Below are 27,152 nucleotides of genomic sequence, written 5' to 3' on the forward strand. Positions count from 1 at the left end.
AATGCATATTGTAAAAATAACCAATTGGTGAATCAAGCTGCTAAATGGCAGGTTTTCTCTCATTTGTGTAATTAACACATTTATGTATTAGACTTATTTAATAAAACATTATACAGAATACTAATGTGAACTGCAATTAACTTGCTGACAATGGAACAGAATACAGTATATTTACGTGTACAGTATGCCAGGTATTGCAACCCTCACTGCTGATATTTTGACTGCATCTGACTCACAGCTAAGAATTGAGTCTTTGTGTACATAAACAAAGCAGCTAGAGTTTATAAACCTGGAGTCAAATCTAAATTGTTACTAGACAACACAGGTAATGGAACTGGACTGAAACAATCAAAGTAAATAAAAATATACCAACTGCAATGACTGGGATAAGGTGTGTGGCCTGTTTCAGTAATTTAACCAGAGATTAAAACAATGCAAATTATTTTTTTTATTGGTCAACACAGGTAATGGTAATTCATTTAGAAAACCATAGAATACAGGAGTGTACCAAATGTAAAGACAATGGCCCTTTACACACAGATTGAACCTGTGAGTTATTTAAGTAATATTTATTCAAAGTGTGTTTTTGTGAATACAGTTTGATATGAAGCATGAGGTTCCTATTATCCAGAAACCAAAAGATCACATGATCACAATATGGCAGCCATTTTAGATCACAGGTCCCAAAGTAGAGCTCATGCACTTGAAAAAAAGCATAATCTAAATGGATTATGAGAAATTAGCTGTTGAAATAGATGTGGATTTATAGTTACAAATAAACTCCACTGGGTACAGTTTTTTACATTTCTTAACCAGGGGAAACATTTTGAGATCTCTACTCCAAATCTAAACAGACAATTTACAGTATAATATTTGATACATCCAGAAACATGTAATCATGTAATCTAATATCCATAATGGAGGTTCTCAAGTGCTATAACATGCAAGTGTTCCCTGCCATTACTGCACTCTGCAAATGTCTCTGTTGTTTCTGTCTGTGATTTCCTCCAAAGATACTGGAACATATTACTTTAACAATGTCTCTATTGCTTTTAACTGTCTACTGCTCTGTAGGTACGCATTTTCTGATTTAATTTCAGTCAGTAGATTTTTCTGGCCCGGTTTCCCTGCTCTTTTAATACAGTAAATTCTAGGTGGGTAGAAATATATTGCTTGCTCCAACCCCCAAAAAATAAACCACAGATAAATTACAACATCGATTCAGAATCCTTTACCGTTTTTGATAAATATATAATCCATGCAATCAGAGTTGTTCATGTTTTTACCCCCGATTTAAAGTAACAGTTCAACTAATGCTTTCATCAGTGTTGATAAATATAAAGATTTGATAATTATAAAATGTACTATTTGTCTCCAATATAAAACAGCACATCTGAGAAAAGGGATTTCATACATAATCTGTAACTTTTCTGCATAAAACAGTGGTACCCACCTTAAAAGAAATAGTAAAGTGAGTTTAGGACAGTTGGAAATCCCAAGTTTGTCTAATGTGGAAAAGATATTAAAAAAAAATAAGTAACAAATATAACTTACACATACATATATGCAAAAATAAAATTACACTTGAATAAAAATCCACTATAAAATAAGGGAAAAAGTCTTAAAGCTTAGCATATTTTTTATATATATCACACACACATATATACACCCACCCCTCGTTATATCGCCCCTTGCTATATTGTGGATTAGGATATATCGCGGTCCTGGAGTTGGCTCCCCATTTTTACAGTCTAACTGCGCATGCCTTAGCTGCAATATACATAGGCAAATTCACTTAGAATTACTGTTCGTTTTATTTCGTACTGCTCATCACAAACAGAAATATACAGAGCCATTAAAAACAAAGCATTAATATTGTACTGTTATCATATACACATGCATTGCACAATAACACAAAGCAAATTAAATATCTACTTGCTGAAGCGTTTTTTACTTTAGCCAACAAGGTGTTCACTTGTGGCAGCAATACACAGCAAAAGTCACAGAGCAGTGACGTCCGCTCCCTAGCAACAAGCCTCCTATGTTGGGAATGGATTATTTCAATGCAGCGGGTTTGTGCATTTGAGAAAGGAGAGGAAAACTCAATTAATTGGATACTTAAGTTGATGAGAATCAATTACCCTTTGAAGTACCAAATAAAACAGTGTATTGCTTTTTGTATGAAATATGAGAAAAAGCAGGTTGTGTAGAGGTTTTATATTGGACCCTGACACTCCCCATAAAAACAAGGGAGTGGTTGTACAGTGTTTGTTAGCCTCTTTGTTTTTCTATGGGTCTCTCGCTATATCGCGGCTCTCGATATATAGCGATTTATATTGGACCCCGACACCCGCGTTAGAGTGGGTGGGGTATAACAAATGAATGCAATTGTCCTTCAGGTCATGCTCTTCTCATTTTTTACTGTGCAGAGGAAATATGTTAGGGTTTCCTTCTCATCCACTGGTATTGTCCTAAAGTGGCAGCCAATTATCTGTTAAAGAAGAATAAAGAAGAATTTATATTATATATATATATATATATATATATATATAAATAAAAAAAGTTCTTCACATTGAATCAATAATTATCCAACAAAAACCACAATGAACAACAATACATCATAGTTGGATGAAACGTGTAGTAATAGCAATAGGTATACTGTAATATAGGTGCTGGTAAAGAATAGCTGAACGAAATCAGGCTACAATGAGATAGATATATATATACACACTACCGGTCAAAAGTTTTAGAACACCTCCATTTTTCCAGTTTTTATTGAAATTTACGCAGTTTAAAGTCTCAATGTACTCTGAAATTAAAGCATAGAACAAATAAACAATTGGAGATAAAAAGAAATCATGGAATCAATTTGTTTAACAAAATTTAATCTAAATTTTTGACTCAAAGTAGCCACCTTTTGCAGATATAACAGCCGAACACACTCGTGGCATTCTTTCTACAATGGAAATCAAATATCGTTCGGAAAGTTCTTCCCAACACTGTTGCAGAAGTTCCCACAAATGTGTTGCACTTGTAGGTTGCTTTGCTTTCACCCTTCTGTCCAGTTCATCCCAAACCAGCTCGATGGGGTTTAAGTCTGGAGACTGTGCAGGCCATTCCATGATTTGAAGCCTACCGTCTTGTTCTTTTCTTCTAAGGTAGTTCTGACATAGCCTGGAGGTATGTTTTGGGTCATTATCTTGCTGTAGGATGAACCCCTGACCAACTAGGCGTATACCAGAGGGTATTGCATGGCGCTGCAAAATGCTGTGGTAGCAGTTTTGGTTCAGGGTGCCACTCACTCTGTGCAAGTCGCTGACTCTGGATCCAGCAAAAGAGCCCCAGACCATCACGCTTCCTCCTCCATGTTTGAAAGTTGGTGTCACACACCGAGGAACCATCCTTTCGCCTACTCGACGGCGTACAAAAACCCTGTGTGATGAACCGAAGATTTCAAATTTTGATTCATCGGTCCATAAGACCTTCTTCCAGTCTTCAGTAGTCCACTGGCGGTGCTTCATGGCCCAGGCAAGCCTCTTTTTCTTATTTTGCCATCTTAGCAATGGCTTTCTTACTGCCACTCGACCTGTCAAACCTGCAGCTCGAAGTCTTCTCTTCACAGTTGAAACTGAGACTTGCTTACTTCGACCAGTGTTAAGCTGTGCTTGAAGCTGTTGTCCTGTGAGCCGCCTATCACGCAAGCTGTTGACTCTCAGAAACTTGTCTTCTGATTCTGTTGTGGCTTTGGGTCTGCCAGACCTCTTCCTGTCAGAGTTTCCTCCAGTTTCCAAGTGCCTTCTGATGGTGTAGGAAACTGTACTCACTGACACCTTGGCTTGCTTTGCAATTTCTCTAAAGGACAGACCTACACTTTTAAGGGTTATAATGGTCTGTCTGTCTTCCTTTGTTAATTGCCTTTTTCTCGCCATTATGAGAGCAATTTACTACTTCCTGCAGTACAATACTGTCCAAATAATGCTTCAGAGGGTGTAGTAACACAGTCTGTTCCAACACTGCTTTTATACAGACAGAGAGTTTGTAAGTAATCAACAAAAGTTGGGACACCTGTAGGAATTGTTAGCATCAACTTTCAAGGCTTAATTTACTTCCATTGCTGCAGAACAGCTGTAAGTTGTTAACCCATTACTTGTTCCCTGAAAAAGGCCTTTTTGTATAACTCTGAAATGTACATTATTTTTCAGTTTTTGGTAACCTAAACTTTTTTTTTTAACCTCTGGCAGTTTACCGCTTACCTTTGTACCATTTCAGGTTATTCACTGGACTTGAACTGCTTAAATTTCAATAAAAACTGGAAAAATGGGGGTGTTCTAAAACTTTTGACCGGTAGTGTGTATATATATATATATATATATATATATATATATATATATATATATATATATATATATATATATATATATATATATATATATATGAACAACTGTTCAATGTTAACGTCATTGACATATTTAGAAAAAAGAAGAAAAAAACATATAATAAGTAATGTCATTGCCATGGCATACCTCTACTAGTTGTGCTTTGTTTAGTCCGGGCCTGGTCTGTAATTTGAAATGTCTCTTGTACCGTCTCAGTGTGTTTACTTGTAACTGGAACAAGTCAACCTACAAAACAGAAGAATGATAAACTGGTAAAGAGCAAATAGCACACCCAGTATGACCTGTAAGAAGTATTGGACCTTGCTGTACTATTTCTTATCTTCCAAGATCAATTGAAATAACTTCCAGTACTTTCTTTCTGGATTATTAACTGCTCTGAGAAACTGCAAATCTATCCTGAAGCTTGTTTACATTTTTGGCTGCAGTCCCGGAATTAGCATCTTCATTCCGGTCAGGTAGTAGCAGGTGCACCACGAGAAAAGTCACTAGATGCACCTACTACTCTCACTCGAGTGTTCCTACAAGCTAGCTTTTACAGACAGTAGCTGCTCAGGTTGCTAGGATACTGACTGCCTGGTGTCATGTGCAGCAATGTCATCAGGAAGACATGAATTCAATGGCCTACAGGTTTTAGACATGTTTTATTTTTGTATTTTTAGACACCATTAAAACTTTTTTTTTTTTTGTTTCACAAAATGATTGCAGCATTTGTAAATTTTATACAGTAAATCAAATACCAAGACAGCTCTGGTTGTGAGCAGTGGTTCATTCTGTCTATGTTACGGTAATGTTACTACAATAGAATAAAAAGATTATCAACCAACTCTGAAAAACGTCCCTAAAAGTATATTTTTGCATAGCGTGACCAAGAAATAAAACAGAACAGCATTTCACTTTTCCTTCCTGTTTTAAATAAATAAATGTATTATTATTATTATTATTATTAGTAGTAGTAGTAGTAGTCGTACTATTATTACTATTATTATTATTATTAGGTCTATAACTTCATAATAACTGTCGCTTTGACTAGCATATGTGTAGACTAGACATTATCTTTTATATTTGATTTTGCTTCTATTATTGGCTATGGTTGGGACCATGGGTCTTAAACACATCTTAATAAATAATTAGCAAATGTTTATAACAAACATGATTCTAAGAACATTACTATCGTTACTAGTCTTTATTTATTTTTAAAGTGTCATTCTCCTCCACTGACAAGGTGGCAAGACTTAAATTCCTGGAGTCTTTTGAAAACAAGTCATTTTTATTTCAAGTTGAACTTTTAAGGCTGGAATTTTATTTCTGGAATGTAAATTGATAAATCATGAAGGATTCGCTCAGATAACCCAAGAAGAAAGTTTCTCCGAAATAGGAAAAAAAAAGAGAATGGCAAAACACAGCACAAATAAAGTAAGTTAAAATTGTTTAGAATTAAAAGAATGCATGTACAACACTGTGATACTAGATATTAAGGCAACATAATTAAAAAAACATTTTGAAAATATAAAAAGGCAACTGTTTATAAGATGTATAGAACAAAAAATATTCATGCCTTGCTGTTTAGTGGTACCTGCTGTATAATAATACATTCAACATTTAAATGTTGAATGTATTAAGCATCTGTGCTTCAGTAAAACTCGGGTTTGACTGTATGCTAAATAAAACAAATAAAATAGAGTAATCCGTTGCACATCGAAGTAAGGGGACCAAAGTAAGGGCGGACATTCACACAACTTATTATTTTGAGATTCAGTATTTATTTACATCAACACACTGAACAGCTCATGTGACACTACCAGCAATGGCAGCGCACAGAGCACATACAGTGTACAAAACTTTGGTAGGATCTACAATATCTGAATTAATCTTCTCTATTCAATAATAAACTAACATTGCTGAAGAGGTTGATCTCGGTGGATAAACGGTTCGGGTGGCTATGTGACGGATTACTGTACTTGTTATCAAAACAAACAAAACAGTAAAAATAGCAAATATCAGAGAGCAATCTATTACATTTAAGAACAGTGAAGTTTCTATTTAGCAGCATATATTTCAAGATTATAGCAAGCAATTAGCACAGCCATTATAAGAGTACCTCTGGGAAATGAGTGTCATGGTCAGGTGAATCTCCTCCATCATCATCATCACTGCCCTTCCTCCGCCTTTTATTTCTTACACTCTGAATTAGGCTTTTGTGAAAATCACATATATACAGATGCCTAGCCTAGAGGGAAAAACACATATTATAAAAAGCAAGAGACTTTTGCTTTATTTTTTTTTATAAAATGTTAGCATTGGTGGGATTTGGAAAAGCATACAAAAACACATTTACATTCTGTCAATGATGCTGGGCTTACAAGGTCTGACTGCAGAAACAACGACAATACATTTCTCCTTCACATTTTTTTTCTTCTTTTATTGGTCCCACTCTCATTTCATTTGCAAGCAGTAACTTAGACCATTAGGTAATGAACCATTAACAATGAATTGTATTTAACACTTGCACTTCAATTTGCTACATTGATCTCAAATGTGCATTTTTAAAAGAAACACATGTTATAGCAAATGTAATTTTGTTTCAAAACATGACACCTGGTATCTTTAGGTTAAAGAAAGTTAGCAGTTTCTGTACCTTATTCTCTGGATATACATTACACTTCAGGTTATTTTGCCTCAACAGTGTTATCTGGGACAAAGCATATTACTGTCTGACAGCATGCAAGTCAACAGCAGAAGCAGCTAGTTGATTTTGACAGGAAAGAAACCATTGTGGGGGTGGGGACAATGTAACCCTCCAGGTGAAATGACCAAGCAACTACAACACTAACTGAAAACACGGTTGCAAACTGAGATTTCTGTAGTACCATAAACAATAATAACATGTGTTTCTTTCAAAACTGCACATCTGAGACCCATATGGCAGTGCACATCAGTGGACTGCCCCATGATCATCATGTAGCCTATCATTTGTTCCACTGCACACACTAACGCATGTTTTACTTAAAGCCAAAGCATTTAAATGCAATAATCTCTAAAGACATTTTCTTAAAATATAAATAAACAATGTTTGGTTTGAGGAAGCTAAACTTGGATATAAGCAAACATTTTTCCAATATCATATCTGGAACCATCAAAACATAAAACTGCTGCAGTTTCCTCTGGGAACCCAACTGTACTGGTTTATATAGCACTGACTTTCCAAACTAGAAAGACAACAGCTAAACACTGTACAGTATCTCCTTTCACTAAAATAACACAATGGACTAATGTAAAAATGCATATATTTGAAAGTCTTCCCGTTAAAGACAGTGACTTCAGTGAAACCTGTATTAAGCTGTCACCCACTGTCAAGTACGCTGGCTGGATTGTAAAACAAATATGGCAGTAAATTGGTTAATTGTTATTGGTTAATGTCGAGGTAATTATATATATATATATATATATATATATATATATATATATATATATATATATATATATATATATATTTTTTTTTTTTTACTGGACCATTAACAGAAATGTAACTACAGAATCACAGTTGTGTACCAAGTATGAATCCAATATTTTAAAATGTTTTCATCCAGAAACCATAAAGTTACATGACCACATTATACTGTAGTAACTTTATTGAGTCACAGGTCAAAGGGTACAAACTGGAGGCATTCCCATAAAATTAAATATAAAGTTGCCATCTCAACGGGTTTATGAGATATCAAATAGTTAAAACAGACCCGTTGTATACTGGGTCACATTCTCAATTTGACTGCACAAGATCTAGTGTTCATATGGTATGCAGTATACTTTCTCAGGAGTGCGCTTTTTTGAAAAACAGTTTGTTTACATTCCCCAAAAGCACCTTTTCCCTCCCTTGAGATGTGTTTCTACTTGTTACTCGTTTTGAGAAAAAATACCCATACTCCTGCTATATCTGCAGTAGTAGAAAATAATACATTTCCTCAAACTTTGCTTTTTGCACGTGTATCATTTATAGACTTGGAAAACTTTTTTTTTAATCATATGGGACCAACCGAGTTATAATCGTGTTTTCTATATTTTAAAATTAACTTCTGATGCATGAAACATAGTACCGGCGTGGTGAACAGAACTTACACTTTTGTCGACCGCTAGATTAATTTTCTTTTGGGATATACTTTTCTGTATTCTTTTGCTGAAGCTGGCATTTCCTTTGGGTTTATTACATCTTTCCCCTTCCTCCTCCAGACAGCACAGCTCCAAGCTTGGACCAGCAACTACGCCTCCGACTCTCTCGCCTTCCGTATAGCCCCTCATTTCTTCAAACAGTTAATCTGTAAAAAAAAAAAAAAAAAAAATTAATTAAAATAAAATTCTAAAAACTGCGAAAGTAACCTTTGGTTTACATGACTCTGTTGTCACGTGCAAAAAAACAAACAGAGATACCATTGCACAACATTTTAATTCCTCAATTACGGTTTTATTTATGTTATGTTCTTTCATTTAAAACAGGACTTTTCCAAAGTTACAATCTAAAAAAAAGCAAACCTTTGATCCAGAGGTCCACCGGTGTATGCCACACAAAACGTAACTTTTCATATGAAATATAAAACAACATAAAGAAAATAATAAAAAAAAAAAAAACAGTAGTTATCCTACATGTAAAGTTAATTCTGCATTCGGTTATATTTTGTTACAGCATCGATTTGACTTATTTCCTCTGCTGAAAATACTTCAAGGGCAGTTTGAATTAAATGTTGCCAATGAGGAAATCGCAGATTTTTCTCAGTTGACTTTTTAGTGCGCATGTTTTAGTTAGCCAGGGTAACTGTGGGTATTGTGGTCATTCTTATAAAAAAAAAAAAAAAAGACTCACGGAGAATTTGTTATAGAACTACAATCCCCACAATACATAGTACTATTGGTTATTTTCTATTCCAAATTTAAAGCATGTTGGTGAACACATGTTTTGGGTTCAAGATCACATTCTTTCTTTAAGACAGAAAGGTACGTTTAGTTACATTTTATTATAATACATATGAATACTGTATTCTATTTCTTGACAAAAAAAAAAAAAAGACTGACACCATTGCTGCATGTTTACAAGGGGGAACTGGTTTTTAGAACCGCCCATTAAATTGCAAAGGAAAATGGCAGTGATACAAAACACATACGTAGTACTGTATTGCATTACAGTCGATCACGACTTTCAAATGTCTTAGAATTGCTTTCCAATAAAAACGTAACAGCTTAATTTACCAAATCTCGAGAAGAATAAATAACAATAGCTCAACCAAGCAGATGGCAAGGTTGGACAAACATGTTTTGTGTGAGCGCGTGAAACGTATTAACCAATTTTGAAAAACCGAAACTTTGTGCTTTTTTTAAATGTTTTTTTTTTCTCCCACAAGTGTGCCTTTTAATTTAAATAAATTCATCAACTACACAAACACATGTATTTATAATTGTATGGTAAATATTGCTATGATTGGTCTTGTAATTTTTTGGTAAATATGAAAGTAATGTAAACGTTTTCAAAATGTTCTCTTGTACCGTAAATACTTAAAATATAGGCCTAATTTTTCTTTAAAATACGTTTCGCAACCCTTTCATATATCTTAGTTTTATTGCACCTTTGTCTTCAAACGTAGTTTCTTTGAAAAATGTTATGGTTTGTTTTAAGTGTTTTACTGAAACGTGTGTTTGTCGTGTCATAGTTTGTTTAACCCGTTATCCTACCGAAAAAGTTGGATGAAGCCATAGTTTTTATGTAAAAATTAAAAATATTGAACCCATTAAAAAAGTGTATAAGAAAACTATAAGTGAATATTTTGTGTTATGGTATATTGTAAAGAAAGCAATTCAGGCAATTAAGGCGGTCTGCTGCTCCTGAGTCCAGTCGAATTTCTCTCCCTTGCGCAGCAGCTGGTGCAGGGGGGCTGCTATACTGGCGAAGTTGGCCAAGAACAGGTGGTAGGGCGAGCCCCAGGAACCCTCTTAGCTGCCGTTGGTCAGTGGGGGCCGGCCAGTACCCCCCCCCCCATTTTGTGCCATCGTGTGCATTCCCCCAATCACAGGCTTGCATTTGTGTCCCACCACCCATTATCTCAATGTACCCACATAGTCCATCAATCCCCATGGGGGCTCTCCTGCAAATGCATGTCTGCGATTGGCTGCAGTTCCATTGTCTGCCTCGTCGTTACACAGGCCCCCCCCCCCCCCCCCACCCCACAGTCCTCCTCATCCATGAAAACGCGAGGCAGGCGGCGCTGGTGCTGAGGGCGTGCAGGAAGGGGAGCCCCAGGGTTGACAATTCCCTTGGACTGAGGGCTGTCGAATCCGGCCAGTGAAGGGCTCTCGAGCAAGGAAGAGTCGGGCACTTCAGGGTCGGGGAGGTCACCATTCCGCCCTCTGAGGGGTGAGTCAGTCCCGGTGAGGCACCACTTTACGTCCTCTGGGTGGCAGCTGTACTCGTTCCAAAATGTGGCAGGGTCCAAGCCAAGCACTGTCCAGCTTTGGACAGAGGCCACGCATGTGTCTGGGACTATACACCCAGACGAGTTCTCCGGCACTAAAGTGCCTTCCCCTCACCCGAGTGTCATAGTTCCACTTTTGGCAGATGCCTGCAGCCTGCAACTGGCCACAGGCGAAACTGTAGGCGGTGTCCAGGTGATCCATACTCGGGACCAGGCGGTTCAGTGCCAGCATCTGGCAGCTGGCCGAACACTAGCTCAGCAAGGGTCGTCCCATCATCAGGCGCGCTGGTGTGCAGCGGGTGGACTCCTGGACGGCGGAGCGGCAGGCCAGGAGGACCAAGGGCAGCCGAGTGTCCCAGTCAAACTGGTGGATAGCGGTGATCACCAGCTGCACTGCGAGGATCCGGTTGAACTGTTCCACAAGGCCAACACTCTGGGGGTGGATCAGTGTGGTCTGGGTCTTGTGGATCCCCAACAGGCGACACATCTCGGTCAGCAGCTTGGACTCAAAAGTGCATCCTTGGTCCGAGTAGAGATCCTGAGGGACCCTGAACTGACAGAAGAACCCCTCTTGGTCCAGCAGCGCATAAACCTGGCAATTTTGTGAAATAGTCCAGCTGGACCTGCACACGTAGCTCCACAGGCCCCAGGGCCTCCAAAAACTGGTCCCGAGCCAGCTTATGCCCTCTATGTAAATCCCTCTATCACCGCCACTAGTACCCTCAGTGGCTTCCCTGGCTTTCTGCTGCGGCTGCGGAGCTTGTTGCGGAGCAGCCCGGGCTGTCGGCTGCTCCCAAAATGGCACCGCAACACCCCCGTTAACACGCCATAGTAAATCTTTGTCCCAGTGTTAAGGTTAACAGACACGGTAAGGCCTCCTCAGTTAAGTTTGCTGACAATTGGAGGGCCTTCTCCCCCTCAGTCCAACCCCCCCAACTGTGGAATTAATTCGAATTAAGTATTAAAAGCATCACAATCGGCCTTACCGTTGAACTTGGTTGGCTTTATATGGGTCCTTCCACTGTTGTTGTGGCTTTGCCCTGCAGTACCAGGCCCCTCCCTGTCCCTTACTGACCTCATCACTGCTGTTCCGCTTCCCTCATCTTCGTAGTACTGCTCCACACTATCAGGCCTCTCTCTGCTACTCAATGATGTCACCACCGCCGCCTCCTCCATCTCTCCCCACAGACAGCTACCTCCCATTCACTCTGTGCTGTTTTTGGCCCTCGGGGTATCCATCCCCGACTCACTCCCGACCCTCAGGTCAGTGACAAGCTCCTCCAGCCTCTCCAAGAGACTACTCACTCCTGGCTGCGGCAAAACCTCTGTCTCTGCCCTTTCCTTCTTCACCTTCCATAGCATGCACTCCATAATCCTCACTTCTGTACACCAGTGTGGCGATCCTTGCGGTTACCGCTGGCAAAAGAGCTGTCTCTTTTGTACAGCGGTATCTGCGCTATGCTTCAAAAGTGGGAGGTCCCGGGTTCACGTCCCACCTCCACCTGTGAGAAGCCCCTGCCTGTGGGAACCGCGGTTCACCACATTGGTGTCAGAAGCGGACGCAGGTACCCCGGAATTCACGAGGAATCCTGTAGCCTGGTGAGCAAGTCCGAGGGCGGACTTGAGGCTGGCACGGGAGAGTGTAGTGTGCACGGGGGTAGGGATCAAGGCTGATAGGTGATGCAATCAAATATGAAGACATAAGCCCAATACCATTTCCTGCAAGTGAGCTGGTTCTTTTGTACAGCGGTATTGGCGCTATGCTTCAGAGCGGGATGTCCCAGTTTTGCGTCCCACCTCCACCTGTGAGAAGCCCCTGCCTGCGGAAACCGCGGTTCACCACAATACGATGCCTCATTATACATTTGTAGTCAACTTGCTTTAAGCAAAAACTACTATGCTGATTGACGTTGGGTGTCCCACACTTATCGCTCAATCATGCAAAACATGTATTGATCAGTGTTTGACTTGGGAGAAAACTAAATGCTAAATCAACCCTCAATTAAAGTGAAACTGAAAATAGTTTTTCTGGATTCGCTGAAGAAATGGTTTCAGAAAGCACACAGCTAAATGCCATTAATACCAATGAAAACAACTTATTAGTAGCCTTACTTTTGTGTTTACACTTTGTTTCAATGGAAGGAGATCTGTCCAGTAACTACTGTCTGGTCATATTACCAAATAGGGTATTTCCACTGCTGGCCACAACAACCGTGACCAGCCGAGAACGGTTTTTCTGGCCCACTTTGCTTTATCGTACCCGATGTGGCCAGTGTTAAATTCATCAGTGCTCTGCATCGCCGAGTCAGAAGTGACATCACTTGGTGCTCATCGGTGCGGGGAATTTAACAACAGTTTGATGAATCAACATAGCTGATAATAATAATAGAAAGGTTGCTGCTGCGACATGCAAGGCTGTGGTTGACCTGTGCGAGCTGAAAGCTTATTGGACGAAGGTTTAGGAGCTAGCTTGTTGTTACATTAAAATGTAGAAAGCAGCTAGCCTGCAACTGTAAATATTTATAAATATGAATATATTAATGGATAGACTTTCAAGTACAGTTCGCGCACTTTTCGCAACTTTGTAACATATTTGTTTGAAGCATAAATGGACAAATAACATACACGGTAAAAAAAAAAAAATCTGTTCTCGCTCTCATATCGAATTCTTGTAAGTCACCAGCTCAGTCGCTACTCTGGATAAATTAGCAAATGTTATATTGTTTATCAATATATTTATTAGCGCTATTGTGTATTTATTAAAAATACACATGTGTATTTATTAAAAATACACAACTCCATTCCAATTTTCAAAAGATTTTGCGTCTCTGAATCTACAATTACATTGATAATAGTATATCTCTGTACAAGACAAACTTCCACAGTGAGAGCGGCCATTTGGTTTTGCTGCAGTTGACCGACACTCAACCCCGGTGAATCCGCTGCTTCAGCGATGACGCACCGGTGCATTTAACAACAGTTCGTTGAGCAGCTCCTGGTGAATTTAACAACGGTTTGGTGAATCCGCTTTACATCGGTGCATGCAGCGGTGAATTTAAAAACGCACCCAAAACTTTGTGGATTCCAGCCCTGATTTGCTGACAAGGGAACTACGTCATCACGTAACAGGGAGGCGTGTGATTGGAAGTCGACAGGTGAACGGAAAATAATTTAACTCTTTACAAAGGCTGCCGTCGAACAAAATTGCGCTGGAATGTGTGAAAACGAGGAGACAACATTGTTGTTATCCGTATATGGGTTGACTCGGAAATAAAAAAAAAAAACAATTAATGGGCGCTGTGCGGAATATTCAAGTGTATGAAAAAATAGCAAAAGCCCTTGCAGATAACGGATTCACACGAACACCAAAACAGTGCCGGGACAAAATAAAAAAAAAAAACTGCGGGTTCACTACAGAAAAATTAAAGACAGCAACAATAGGAGGGGGGACAGGCGAAAAAGTTTTCGTTTTATGAACAAATGGACAGTGTTTTAGGGTGCCGGCCCGTGAATGAGCTGCAGGGTCTTTTAAACAGTTCCTGTGTGGAGAACGCCACGATGGAACAGCACGATGGTAGCGTTTCACATATTATCGTTTTAAAAAAGAAAGTCATTTGTGTAAAGCTTTAGTAAACCAGAAGCTTATAAGTTGTTTTTCTTTCTTGTAGATAAAAAATGCACGCGACGTTTATGTAGATAAATACATATTTTTACTGTACTCTCTGAAAAGCAGGAAAGTGTGTCTGCAACAGTGATGTTCTCAGTGCGTCGGTAAACATTCACAGCACTACAGTGATTCCAGAGTAAACTGTTGTCTTGGGAGTTGTTACGGGTTTACGGGAGAGATCACAATACTTGTTTTGCCCAGGCGAAACGCAACGACAAAACCTAGCTGTTTGTTTTTGGCTGATGTCTGCCCCGTTTCGGAATATTTTGTTTACATTGAGGCGATGTTAAGAATGTTTGTTTCTGGCATAGATAAAACACGAATGTTACCTGTTTGGAAATCATGCACGATTAAAGATGCGTGCCTTGCTACTGAGACTAGATTTATGTATTGTTTTTAACATGGGATGTTTTATGAACCTGCCCAATTATTAAAAAAAAAAAAAAATCATTAAGCTTCAGTGGCAGTTTGGAAGATGTGCATTTTTTTGTACTAGTTTTAGTTATGTTTTTAATTTTTTTACACTTAATGTGTTCAGTGATCTTACCAAATGTGTTTCTTTAATTGACAGAGCTGGACAACTGGAGACACTCCCCATCTCCAGAACACCCACAGATGTCTGCCAGCTCTCCCTGGTGCCAGGATCAGCAGGGGGGTGCTGGCAGCTCCTCATCATGGCTGTGTGGAAGACCAAGAGCATCCCACAGAGGTAGGTGTTTTTACAGTCATTACAGTGCATTTCCACACTCCATGTTATGTGAATACTGTCCCTTTGTTAGATATATGTTGTCCACTGCCATACAGTGTATAAGATTAATAAACCCAGTCATTTTCTTGCAGCACATTGCAAAGAAGGCTGCTTCTCACTCTGTCCTATAGCCATACATTTATGAACCATAGAGATTTTAACTTGCAATGGCCCTTTGATAGGTTCTGGTTAATAGGGAAATATGTATAAACTCAACTGTTTCTTTTTTTATTAAAACAGGAAGGAAAATGAAGGCTGATGTGGAAAGAGAGCTGATGAATTACCTCTGGGTCAGATGAAAGATATTTCAAATTGCAAGAGGAAAAATTGGAATTAGCAAGGGAGCAGCACAGAAATGAAATGCAAGAAAAACGTTAAGTCAGAGAAGCGAATCAGCAGAACTGCACATTGTTGATAGGGATTTTGTCCAGCCTGGCGACATCACTGGGGCAAAACCTGGCTAACACTAAAATAAACTCTTCAAAGAAGGAACAGCGATCAGCGATTGTGGCCCTTGTTAAACAGCTACAGGAGGACCTAAAGTCAGAGCATCAGCAGGCCACGGGCACTCTGAAAAAGACGCATGATGAGCAAATGGCACTCATGTCTTCATTTTTAGATGTATTGGAACAGCACACTGAATAGTGTTGCCATTAGTTTCATACCTCAAATTTGATTTTTGTTACAAAGAAAACAATTGCTATGCTGTTGTGTTTTCTCCTTGAACTGCACATAGTATAAATGTATTGTATACTGTCAGTATGTAGGGTCCGTCATCCAGCCTTACAATAACATATCAGTGAGACATCACTTCAAATAAATTACTTGACAATTAAGTATATGTTGTTTCTAATACTGTGTTTCAGAATTCAAAGGTGTTTTGGATTTGTGTATTTGTGGTATGTGCATAGAGAAAGTTGTGTGGTACAATTGCAGAAAACTAGGAGTTGCACAGGAAGTCATAAGGTATCAGCAGTTTAAACTTTTTTGTCAATTCAAAATGAGAGATATCAGTAGAATGAAAAAATTGATGACCGTGACATATATCAACAGTAACTACATAGTAGTATAGAATAAAAAATGAGCAATGAAATATTTCATCACAATTCCATAAGCAATTCACCAGCTATATGCAAAAATGTACGTATGACATAATGGACGGTTATACGGACAACCAGACACCTCTAGGGAGGCTGTGTAGGAGGCTGTGTAGTCGAGTGGTTAAAGAAACGGGCTTGTAACCAGAAGGTCCCCGGTTCAAATCCCACCTCAACCACTGACTCATTGTGTGACCCTGAGCAAGTCACTTCACCTCCTTGTGCTCCGTCTTTCGGGTGAGACGTAATTGTAAGTGACTCTGCAGCTGATGCATAGTTCACACACCCTAGTCTCTGTAAGTCGCCTTGGATAAAGGCGTCTGCTAAATAAACAAATAATAATAATATCCTCAGAATCTGATATTATCAGTAGTATAAGCGAATTCAGGGTAATACCTAGTTTCATGATAACTGCATAAGCGGTTTTCCAGAGATATGCAAAAATGTTAGTGTGGCATACAGATGGACAGACACCCCCATATATCTTTAGAATATGATATTCTCAATAAAATATTAACATCAAGTTAGATTAGATGAACCTAGAAAGCCATTTGGGCTGTGATCTGGGCACCTGGGACATCACTCAATTGACAGTGAACACTTGTTACTATGATGGTGGATAAGCTTGATTCATTGGCTTTGATTATGTTGGAAATGGGAGATTGTGTTTTTTTGCAAGTGATTCAACTTACTGATGCAGATATGCATCATGCTTGTTTAATTCAAAAATTGTGGCAAGGGGGGTGTGCCTGGAGCTGAAACTGCCTCAACAGAATGCAACCAAACTGCAGAATGTCAACAAAAAGCACAGTCTGCTTTAACAGTGTATTTTATCTCAGTTGACACAAAAAAGAGAATTCACTTACACTCGTTACAACGGTGGTGGAAGCTTGATCATTGGCTTTGATTATGATCATAAATGTTTGACGTATCACATGGTATTCACCTACAAAAACAGCCTCATACAATAAAAAGGTATTTCACTTCAAACAAGATGAGCGTTTGTTATATATCTTTAGTAAGTTAAAAAAAAAAAAAAAAGCCCAACACAAAAAGCTATGCAAAAATAATGAAAGACCAAATTCGGGCTACATTTCCCAACCCCCACAACATTCATGCATAAAATAAGCCCTCATTTCAACATGATTGCACTGCCATTAAAAACAAATGGCCCCCATTGTGTCTGGTTTACATAGGCATTCATTTAGGGCAGGGGCAAGTAATACCCACTTTGTGTGTTGCAGGGAGCAAGCTATGTCAGTGTGTGTCTTTTTTAAGTACATGAACAAAAGTAGGAAGCACATTTTTATACAGAACATAGAATAGTTTACCAAGTGAATTACTGTATTGTAGTACTGTAACATGTAAAACATAATAGGGATATTAAACACAAGGTTATGCCCTATTAGATTCCCATATATGGGGTAACTGGTGTGCTAACAAGACACAGCCTTGTTCCAAACAACATATCCTAGTTCCCAACATTTGTTATTTTCTGAGAATTATTATTTTTTTTGCAAATTACATTTATAACTTCAGGTATGTATTATTTGTTTACTTCATAAATTGAGAGAGTGGTAAGAAAGGGGTATGCCTGGAGCTGAAATCTTAAAAGCTGCAAACAAACTGTATGCCAACAAAATATATACCATGACTGAGTTCTAATATATCATTAACAAAAAAAAGTGAATCCGGGGTTCTGAGTATAATATTTTGGTTGATCATTTTCAAGGTTATCATTGCCAAAAATGTCAAGATTAAGATTAAGGTTTCAGATACATGTAATAAAACTGTGTAAACAAACAAAACGAAACAAAAACGTTTTGTATAAAACAGTTACTAGCTGGCCATCCCAAATAGTCAGCACATAGTTCAATTTAAAACTGCGACAAATGTCTGGGGCGGAGTTTAATACGCACAACACCCGTCTCCTGAGACAGTGGAATCAGCTATTGTTTTTTTTCTTTTCTTAATCTGTTCTTAATTTACCAAAATGCTGATAAGGTTTGTGAGACTATGTAAACTAAGTATGACATTTAACAAATAATAACTAAATCGAGGATTACATTGTTATTTGTTTTCTCATATTAAAAAAATAAATGCACGTGTTAGGTAGATATAACATAGCGATGCTAAGCCTAAAGTCGTTTAAGTGAAATCATGTTTGTTTCTTAAATTGTAGTCGCTGCTACCACCGAATAAGTTTGTACAGTTTGTAATGTTTTGTAGCCAGTGGTATACTAATGTAAAACAGACCGTGTTCGTAAAAAACAGAGGGGAAATACCATTCAGCACAGTATACAGTACAATTAAAACAACCCGTTCTTGTCTTTTTACAGAAGGTGCCTATTATTTCACTTATTTGGTAGTGAGACCCCCCACTGTAGTTACAAAAGTAAATGACTGCAGAGATGCTACACCAAACATCAAACGTTTACTTTAGTGGTGACGACGGGTCTTAAAATTGATGCCAAAAAGTATTTTAAATCTGGCAGATATACGGTTTTATTAATTTATAATATTAAATAAAAACTGTTTAACTAATATTCTGTTAACAGTCTATTTCTCTGTCTTCTTTTATCCTGCGTTTTTATGTCCTTTGTTTCCATGCTCAGCTTCCTTAAAAAACGCTCCTTTTGTATTTTAAACCACGCAGTCAAATCTACGACCAATCATAACGTTGCTTTTTGTTACTCACCAATCACGTTTGCCCCGCGCATTTTAAATCACAACCTTGGCCAATCAGTGCTACTCTCCTTTTATCTACTGGTTTAGGTGTAATATAAATAGGCGTGACAGACAACTTTATGTTTAGGACTGTAAAAACAGAGTTAAAAAAAGAGCCAACCCGAACGCGTGAATCAGTCATTAGCGTATAGAAATCGAATTTGAAAGTCAGCAGTTAGCCAATACGAGCTTGAGTGGGAGGAGCGCTTACAGAGTTTTTCAAGCTTGTGTGACCAGTGATATAGTGAAAAACAAAACAAAACAGTGCGCATAACTCGGAACTGCACATTGTGTAACAGAGACTGTAAGGTTAAGCAGAGGTAAGCAAGCATGTCTTTCAGCGTGGTTTTCTTTTGAATGTGTTTATTTAAATTAATTCTGTGTTCAAATATTTAACGTCATGATCTAGAACAACAAAAAAATATGAAATAAATGCTAATTTAAAAGTAAGTTATTTCAAGCTGTACGATTTCTTTGTTTTCGTTGTGGCGTTTTTACTGTATTAATTGTTATGTTATCCAGCGTGTTTTTGTAAATGTTTGCAAGCAAAACTTTTATTTATTATTTTTGTTCAAAAATATATAAAAAAAAAATAAGCGTGCGTTGTTCAAGATGTTTTGTTTGCTGTAGATGTGTACGTGATTAGCTTTGTGTGTATCTTGACTCTGAACTTTTGTATTATAAATAATGGTTATATAAGATTATATAAATATAATGCATGTTGGATTTTGTTTTGGGGTTGTGAGTCTTGTCTAGCGAGGGTTTAGGCGGGAAACAAAATGGAGGGACGCTTATCATTGTTCAGACTCCATTACCAGAGCAGGAAGTACAGCGCACAGGATTCGCCAAGTCTTCCTTTTGGGCGTTTCAGTGGGTAGATTTACACTTTGTTGATTTTGTGGTCTAAATTAGCAGGGGTTGTTTAATAATATTTATGAATTTCATATATTTTTTTTAGTTTTCTACGTTTACTAATTTTAGATAATACCAGCCATGGGTAAAGATCCTACCAAACCGAAGGGGAAGATGTCCTCTTATGCGTACTTCGTCCAGACGTGCAGAGAAGAGCACAAGAAGAAACACCCGGACACGTCAGTAAATTTCTCCGAGTTCTCCAAGAAGTGTTCAGAAAGATGGAGGGTGAGTGCACGTTATGTGTGATGGTTTTATAGATATATATATTGTTTATTGTCTTCTCCCCTCTGTATTTTTTTGTTTTATGTATTGATATAAAACCAAAGTTGGCATTTCCTTTTGGTTGCGTATGTTCTTTTCTAATAGCTGTGGCGTCAAATGATTACGAAGTATGTTTAAGTACTATGTATGCATCTCAAGACTTGTGGTAATATTGGCAGGAAAGTTTAGAATCTATTTTAAAAAATGTACGTGAATCTAACATGACTTTTTTTTTTTTTTTTTTTTTATAGACAATGTCTGCAAAAGAAAAGGGGAAATTTGAAGACCTGGCAAAGAGTGATAAGACCCGTTATGATCATGAAATGAAAGATTATATTCCTCCCAAGGGTGAAAAGGGAAAGAAAAAGAAGGACCCAAATGCCCCCAAGCGACCACCGTAAGTACTTGGTGTTTCTTTTTCTTTTAAAGCCATCTGCAAAGACATATTTGGCCTGGACTAATGTAGCATTTTCTCTCAGTGTTGCGTATTGATCTTATTTTATTTATTTTCAGATCAGCTTTCTTTGTATTCTGCTCTGAAAACCGTCCAAAGATCAAAGCTGACTATCCAGGTAGTTCCATTGGTGACACTGCAAAGAAATTGGGAGAAATGTGGTCCAAGCAAACGGCCAAAGACAAGGTGCCCTTTGAACAGAAAGCACTTAAACTAAAGGAAAAATATGAAAAGGTGAGTTGAAAGAGTTGTTTCTAAAAGTGGTGTTGGCTCTTGGTTACAGGAATATTATTATTATTATTATTAATAGCTATAAAGACATTTTAATTCCCAAACAATACCAGTGGTCGGCTACTTTTTTGTTAAACATAGTAAGATTTAAAAATACCATTAACTTCACTTAAATGCCAAAAGTGAAGTGATGGTGGATTTATTTATTTATACCAATATGTATTTATTATTGAACCAATTGGTAAACCAAAAGTGCATTTATTCACACATGTGCCGCCTTACTAAATGCTCTCCTGAACCTCTAGGATGTTGCAGCATATCGTGCTAAGAGCAAGGGTGATGCTGGAAAAAAGGGACCAGGCAGGCCAACTGGGTCCAAGAAGAAGGTTGAACCAGAGGAGGATGACGATGATGATGAAGATGACGATGATGATGAGGAAGACGACGAGGATGATGACGATGATGAGTGATGTGCCTTCTGAGCACGAAGACTTCAGTTGGAATTTACAAAACATGAATGTGAACTCATGCGGCTGAAATTAAGAAATGTACAGAAGTGTATAGCTGTAATACATACTTACTAGGGTAATGTACTGTTTTGTAATGCAAGTAGTTGGTGATCCTGAAAGCACTGCTTCATTTCATTGTTTTGCTTTCCCCTGGTATGTGGATTTCCACAGCCTATTCAATTTTAATTACTTTTGTAGCTTATGTAGTGCAGTAAAAGCAAACAAATTGTGGATTTTTTTTTTTACATGAAACTTGTTTTTGTTTTAATTTTCATGTATAGATCACAATTTTTATAATAAAGTTTGTATATTATTTTGTTTCCCTTTTGTGTTTTATTGCACTTTCTGATAGACTTGGTGGGCTTTGTTTGACAGATTATTTAGTGTACTATGAAATGGTGGCTGGTCAAAGTTTACTAATTCTGCTTTTATTAATAAATATACAGGATGCATAATTTCTAAATTTGAGTTTATATGCAAATGTTTGTTTTAAATACATCCTTGGGATATCCTCAAAATGAGGTTGTAATAAAATTTGGAGGTGCTTGTCAATCAATGTATAGGCCATGTTTCCATAGATGTAGAGCTGGGTTTCAAAACAATTACTATTCAGGCATGAATGAGACCTACCAACTGTCGATTGTGCTCAAATATAGGTATGCACTACATGTCCAATTTAGTATGCTACATTATTTAAATAATGTTAAACCTTTAAGTTAAGAACCTGAAAATTAGTGACCAAACAAACACCCCACTTAAAACCAAAACAAGACTACTGCCTATTACAAGAGCAGTTGCTGATTAAGAGCAGTTATCCTGACCATTTATTTTGAAACCGTAAATGATGATTCAGATGGGAATGCACTGGACTATCGTTGCCTTCCTGCACTGATATTTAAACACTTATTGATTGTTTATTTAGCAAATGCCTTTATCCAAGGTGACTTGGAGAGACTAGGGTGTGTGAACTCTGCATTAGTTGCATAGTCATTTACAAACAACGTCTCACTAAAAAGACAACACAGAGATCAAGTGATTTGCTCAGGGTCATACAGTGAGTCTGAGTGAGCCAGGATTTGAACCAGGGTCCTTCTGTTTACAAGCCTTTTTCTTAACCACTGGGCCAGACAACGGTGCTTAAACCTACATTACTAGTCCTGTGTATTGTGTGCTTGTGTACACATTGGATTTAAATCATGGTGTACTTTTTCATAACAAACTAGTGTTAATAAAATACATGTTCATTATAGAATATAGTTGTACAGTACACAGAAATTCAAGTAAGATCATACATTTCTCATCTATTTGGTTGTAGGTTATTTTCATAAGATGTACCTCTGGAACGTAAAATAATGCATGAATGACCATACCACATTTGCACAAACATCTCGAGAATGTAGTATATAAGTAGCAGATGAAAACATTTAAGTGTTTTTGTACTCACTTTTCAAAGCTTTTTCATTTAGATCTCATATCGTACGCATGGTGATTTAATTGTGTATGTTTAGATACATTAGTGAAATTGTGGATATGTAATTCAAGCAAATAAAATATACAGAAAATCAATAACAATGAGTCTTGCATTTTCCCTATGAAAAAGTATAGTAGAGTATCACACTTCCCCTTACTTATAGTGTGGTCTTTTTTTTTTTTTTTTGCATTTTAATAAGTGAAATTAAAAGAAATACTAATACTAATAATATTAATAATTATCGATCTCTCAGACAGAGTAAGCCGTAAAGCATACCCATTTGCTAATCTGATGTGTTTAAGCACACCCTGTACATTAAAAAACATCCCATTGCCTGGATAAAGGTGAAAAAAGAAACTGGTAAACTCCTTGATATCAAAATGAAGAGGTACTTGTGAGAATGTTGTACAAAGAAGTGCATATATTTTAAAGGCTTTTGATATAGTACATCTGATTGTGGTAGAGAGGCTAGTAGAATGTACTGAGGAATCTTTTTTTTATTCTCTGTTAATTTGTAAACAATCTCTTCATCTGAAAAATGGACATGGTCAGAGAAACAGATAACAAATAATGGAAGCTGAACGCAATAAAAAACTGAATTAATCAAATGACAAATTAAGTTTGTCATTACGTTTCAGGAAAGAAGTGCGGAGCTGTGTGTGACCTTTAATCGGTTTAAAGGAAACAAAAAAAGCTTACTTGGTGTGCAAAAAGTTACTACAGGAAAAGTGGTTGAAGAGCCTACAAGGGGGTATTTTGTTTTGACACAATGGTTAAAAAAAAATCATCCATCACAAAGTAAAAATATATTTATTTCCCCATAGACAAAACACACTAATATATATATATATATATATATATATATATATAAAAATTACACACACCCCCATCATTAAATACATATTATAAATCAAGTATTTAATTTATAGAAACAGCATCTATATTTACATTGTATGCAAATTTGCATACATACAACTAGTTATGCATAGCTTGCCATGTAGACAAGTACATTTCTTTTAAAATCCATGTAATTTACTTGTTTCAGTGATTCATTAGATCTTCAGTGAAAAATTCTTCTTTTTAAAATGGTAATACAATTAAAATATTTCATCTTTAAAATATATGTACCCATTCTAGAAAGTATCTTCATATAAAAAGCAGAGTATTATGTAATACATTTACAATGCATTTTTACAGTTTAGTCTATAAGCCAGCTGTGGCCAATCACGGTCCGAGAGCTATTCCACTCCTAGTATTTGTTCCAACCCTGTTCTAAATCATTTCATTGAACCATTTAACCTCCAGCCAGACCCAGAAGTTGTTCATTGTCTCATTTAACGTGGAGTAGAATTGCCCTCCAGGCCCGTGACTGGACACCCTTGCAACAATTTCAGAGGATGCTCACGTGAAAACTAGAATTGACACACAATCAACAACTGATAGTAAAACTAATGTGTGTCTGCTGGTTTATGTGGAGACTGAAGTACATTCTTCGTTCGGTATAATTCTAAACTTACTGTATGAGCTGAATACATATTTTCTTTAACAAGTTAAACAACATTTCTACTGAAAGACTTAGTTTATATAGATTGTCACTTTGGTGACAAAATATGAACTCTCCCCACAAAAAAGAAAAAATGCACAGCATTATTAAAGATGGCAGTACTTTCAAAGAAAGTGGCCACATTATTGATAGTGTCACTGCTTTCCAAAACAGCATTGGTCATAAAAAATGAACACTAAAGGTTTCCAGTTGATGAGGCAAGCGTCCGCTTCCCTTTACATCATTTAAATCAGATCAGGAGTGTTTGAATATAATAACTAAGAATAAAATAAAAGAACCAAACCATGGGTACCGCTTTTGGATTTTTAAACAGATATTTTAATGATCTGTCTGGATAACTGCATTGACTCCCACCCATAATTTAAATGCACAGTTTTTAACAAAGCCACATATTTTAGACCCTTGAGCGAAATCCCAAAGAAAAGATGTACCTTAAAAGATATACATAGAGTGTAAGAAACCAAGAGGAAAGTATGTAAACATCATCTAAAGACTTCAAGGTGAAAAATGAAAATGATCAATTTTGTAAACAATTCATGAATGAACAGCCTATTATCACAGTTCTCCTTCATTAAAATATTTACACTTGTCTGTACAAAATTCCTATTTGCAGCAGTTACACAGGTTACTTTTGTATTCAGTCCTGCACGTCCAGTTGTTCACACAGACACTACATTGTTCATCTCCCACTTCTGTGTACTTTTATTTGTGTCACAATCCGATACAAAGACCTGATGAAGAACCTCTGAACGATCTAGACATTTCCCTGTAGGTATATGGGTAAACCTGTGCAAATCCTGAAATGAGATTAACAAACAATGAAAATCTGATCATTAATTACACCGTGTAACAATTTTTTGTTCCTGGGTAGTAAGTGTTATTTCCTAATGGCTTATGCCTCAAAAGTATAGAAAATGGCTATTATTCCCCACAAACTTTGCTTTTGTGACCAGGACAGTGATATTTTGAAATTTACCTATTTCCAATGAGAAAACGGGCGAATTTGTGTCTTTTTGTTCACATAAAGTCAGAAAAAAATAACTTATGAATCCAAATTAACATGTATTTATATTAAAGAAATACAAAAATGACTACAAAAGATTTAGAAGTGAATAGTTTTTCGAGATTTATGATTATACTGTAAATCACTTTCACGAATCAGCCCCCAAATGTAGTCTCCCATCATGTTCTCGTTATACTGTCCTTCATTGACAGCTCATCCAGGACCCTCAAAGCCGTGCTGCTCCATAATGGTAACAAGTACCCGTCTCTTCCCCTGGCTCACTCGGTGCACCTCAAAAGAGGATTACAACAGCATCAAGACCTTGCTGGACACCTTGAAGTATGATGAGTACGGCTGGGACCCCAGGAAGGTGCTGATGCCACCACTGCACATCAAATTGGGCCTTATGAAACAATTTGTCAGAGCTCTAGATAAGGAGATGGCAGCCTTCAAGTACCTTCAAGACTTTTTCCCTAAGCTGTCTGAGGCAAAGGTCAAAGCCGGTGTCTTCGTCGGACCACAGATAAAGAAGATCCTGGAGTGCAATGAATTCCCCAAGAAGCTCACTAGTAAGGAGAAAGCGGCTTGGAACAGCTTTGTCGCAGTGGTTCGGGGCTTCCTGGGCAATCACAAGGCCGAAAACTATGTGGAGCTGGTTGAGACTCTGGTGAAGAACTACGGCACAATGGGCTGTAGGATGTCCCTCAAAGTCCATATCCTTGATGCTCATCTTGATAAATTCAAGGAGAACATGGGAGCGTACTCGGAGGAGCAAGGCGAGCGCTTCCACCAGGATATACTGGACTTTGAACGCCGCTACCAAGGACAGTATAACGAGAACATGATGGGAGACTACATTTGGGGGCTGATTCGTGAAAGTGATTTACAGTATAATCGTAAATCTCGAAAAACTACTCACTTCTAAATCTTTTGTAGTCATTTTTGTATTACTTTAGTATAAATACATGTTAATTTGGATTCATATGTTGTTTTTTTCTGACTTTATGTGAACAAAAAGGTACAAATTCGCCCGTTTTCTCATTGGAAATAGGTAAATTGGGGAATAATAGCCATTTTCTATACTTTTGAGGTATAAGCAATTAGGAAATAACACTACCCAGGAACAAAAATTGTGTTTCATAGTGTTATATACCAATATTGTAAAAATAATTTGGTAAGCATTAACAACTTTTTTTTTTTTTTTTTTTACTGTTGTCATGCATGGAATTTAGCGATATAGAAAGACTAACACTAACCTTGAAATATTGCCATTCTAAATACTCTTTCACGTCACAGTGAGTTATCATAACCTTGGAGCCGTCAGATCCGCTTGTCAAGCATTGATCATATTGCATTAGCTGGTTCACTTCATTTATTCTGAAAAGCTAAACGAAAACAGGTATTTAGGTTACAATATGTATACATTTTGCATTGATAAGAAAAAATATAGGATGACACTTTCAGCATTTCCAGTTCTGCAATAAAATGTTGGTTTATTTTCGGTTGATAGGTCAAATCTCCACTCCACCAGCAGAATATGATGCTGTTCAGACTATTCTGTGATCACACAGAACTATTTATTTACTTTTTAAAACGAATAGGTAATATTTGAACATTGTATTCACCATGGCTGTAGTTTGGCAAAATGTAAAGCTT

The 27,152-nt window shown here is 37.4% G+C and overlaps 3 protein-coding genes across 6 annotated transcripts in view; 1 reads left to right on the forward strand and 2 right to left on the reverse strand.

Moving 5' to 3' along the window:
* Window positions 1-424: 424 nt before the first annotated feature.
* LOC117420750 (histone deacetylase complex subunit SAP30-like) lies at window positions 425-19,143 on the reverse strand. Of its 2 annotated transcripts, none has more exons than XM_059027776.1 (5): window positions 19,060-19,143; window positions 8,511-8,707; window positions 6,496-6,624; window positions 4,524-4,622; window positions 425-2,491 (listed from the first exon to the last, which is right to left on the reverse strand). In XM_059027776.1, the coding sequence occupies exons 2-5, from the start codon at window positions 8,688-8,690 to the stop codon at window positions 2,396-2,398; spliced, it is 504 nt and encodes a 167-aa protein (XP_058883759.1). In that variant the 5' UTR covers window positions 8,691-8,707; window positions 19,060-19,143; the 3' UTR covers window positions 425-2,395. The 2 variants fall into 2 exon arrangements, with proteins under 2 accessions (XP_058883759.1, XP_033890242.1); XM_034034351.3 differs by lacking the exon at window positions 19,060-19,143 and adding an exon at window positions 8,922-9,175.
* Window positions 19,144-19,194: 51 nt separating this feature from the next.
* On the forward strand, window positions 19,195-21,771 carry LOC117420537 (high mobility group protein B2-like). 2 transcript variants are annotated; one of them, XM_059027755.1, is made up of 5 exons: window positions 19,195-19,408; window positions 20,047-20,228; window positions 20,516-20,661; window positions 20,778-20,952; window positions 21,255-21,771. In XM_059027755.1, the coding sequence occupies exons 2-5, from the start codon at window positions 20,082-20,084 to the stop codon at window positions 21,417-21,419; spliced, it is 633 nt and encodes a 210-aa protein (XP_058883738.1). In that variant the 5' UTR covers window positions 19,195-19,408; window positions 20,047-20,081; the 3' UTR covers window positions 21,420-21,771. The 2 variants fall into 2 exon arrangements, with proteins under 2 accessions (XP_058883738.1, XP_033889878.1); XM_034033987.3 differs by having other exon boundaries at window positions 20,070-20,228.
* Window positions 21,772-24,788: 3,017 nt separating this feature from the next.
* The window catches only part of LOC117421468 (N-acetylgalactosaminyltransferase 7-like), a 30,792-nt gene continuing 28,428 nt past the window's right edge, over window positions 24,789-27,152 (reverse strand). For both annotated transcript variants that reach the window (XM_034035935.3, XM_034035934.3), the window contains exons 11-12: window positions 26,753-26,881; window positions 24,789-25,290 (exon numbers count right to left, since the gene is read on the reverse strand). In XM_034035935.3, coding sequence (XP_033891826.2) covers window positions 25,153-25,290; window positions 26,753-26,881 — 267 coding nt within the window. In that variant the 3' untranslated portion in view covers window positions 24,789-25,152. The remainder of the gene's footprint in view (window positions 25,291-26,752; window positions 26,882-27,152) is intronic.

Source organism: Acipenser ruthenus, chromosome 1 (genome assembly GCF_902713425.1).
Source record: "Acipenser ruthenus chromosome 1, fAciRut3.2 maternal haplotype, whole genome shotgun sequence".
Taxonomy (NCBI): domain Eukaryota; kingdom Metazoa; phylum Chordata; class Actinopteri; order Acipenseriformes; family Acipenseridae; genus Acipenser; species Acipenser ruthenus.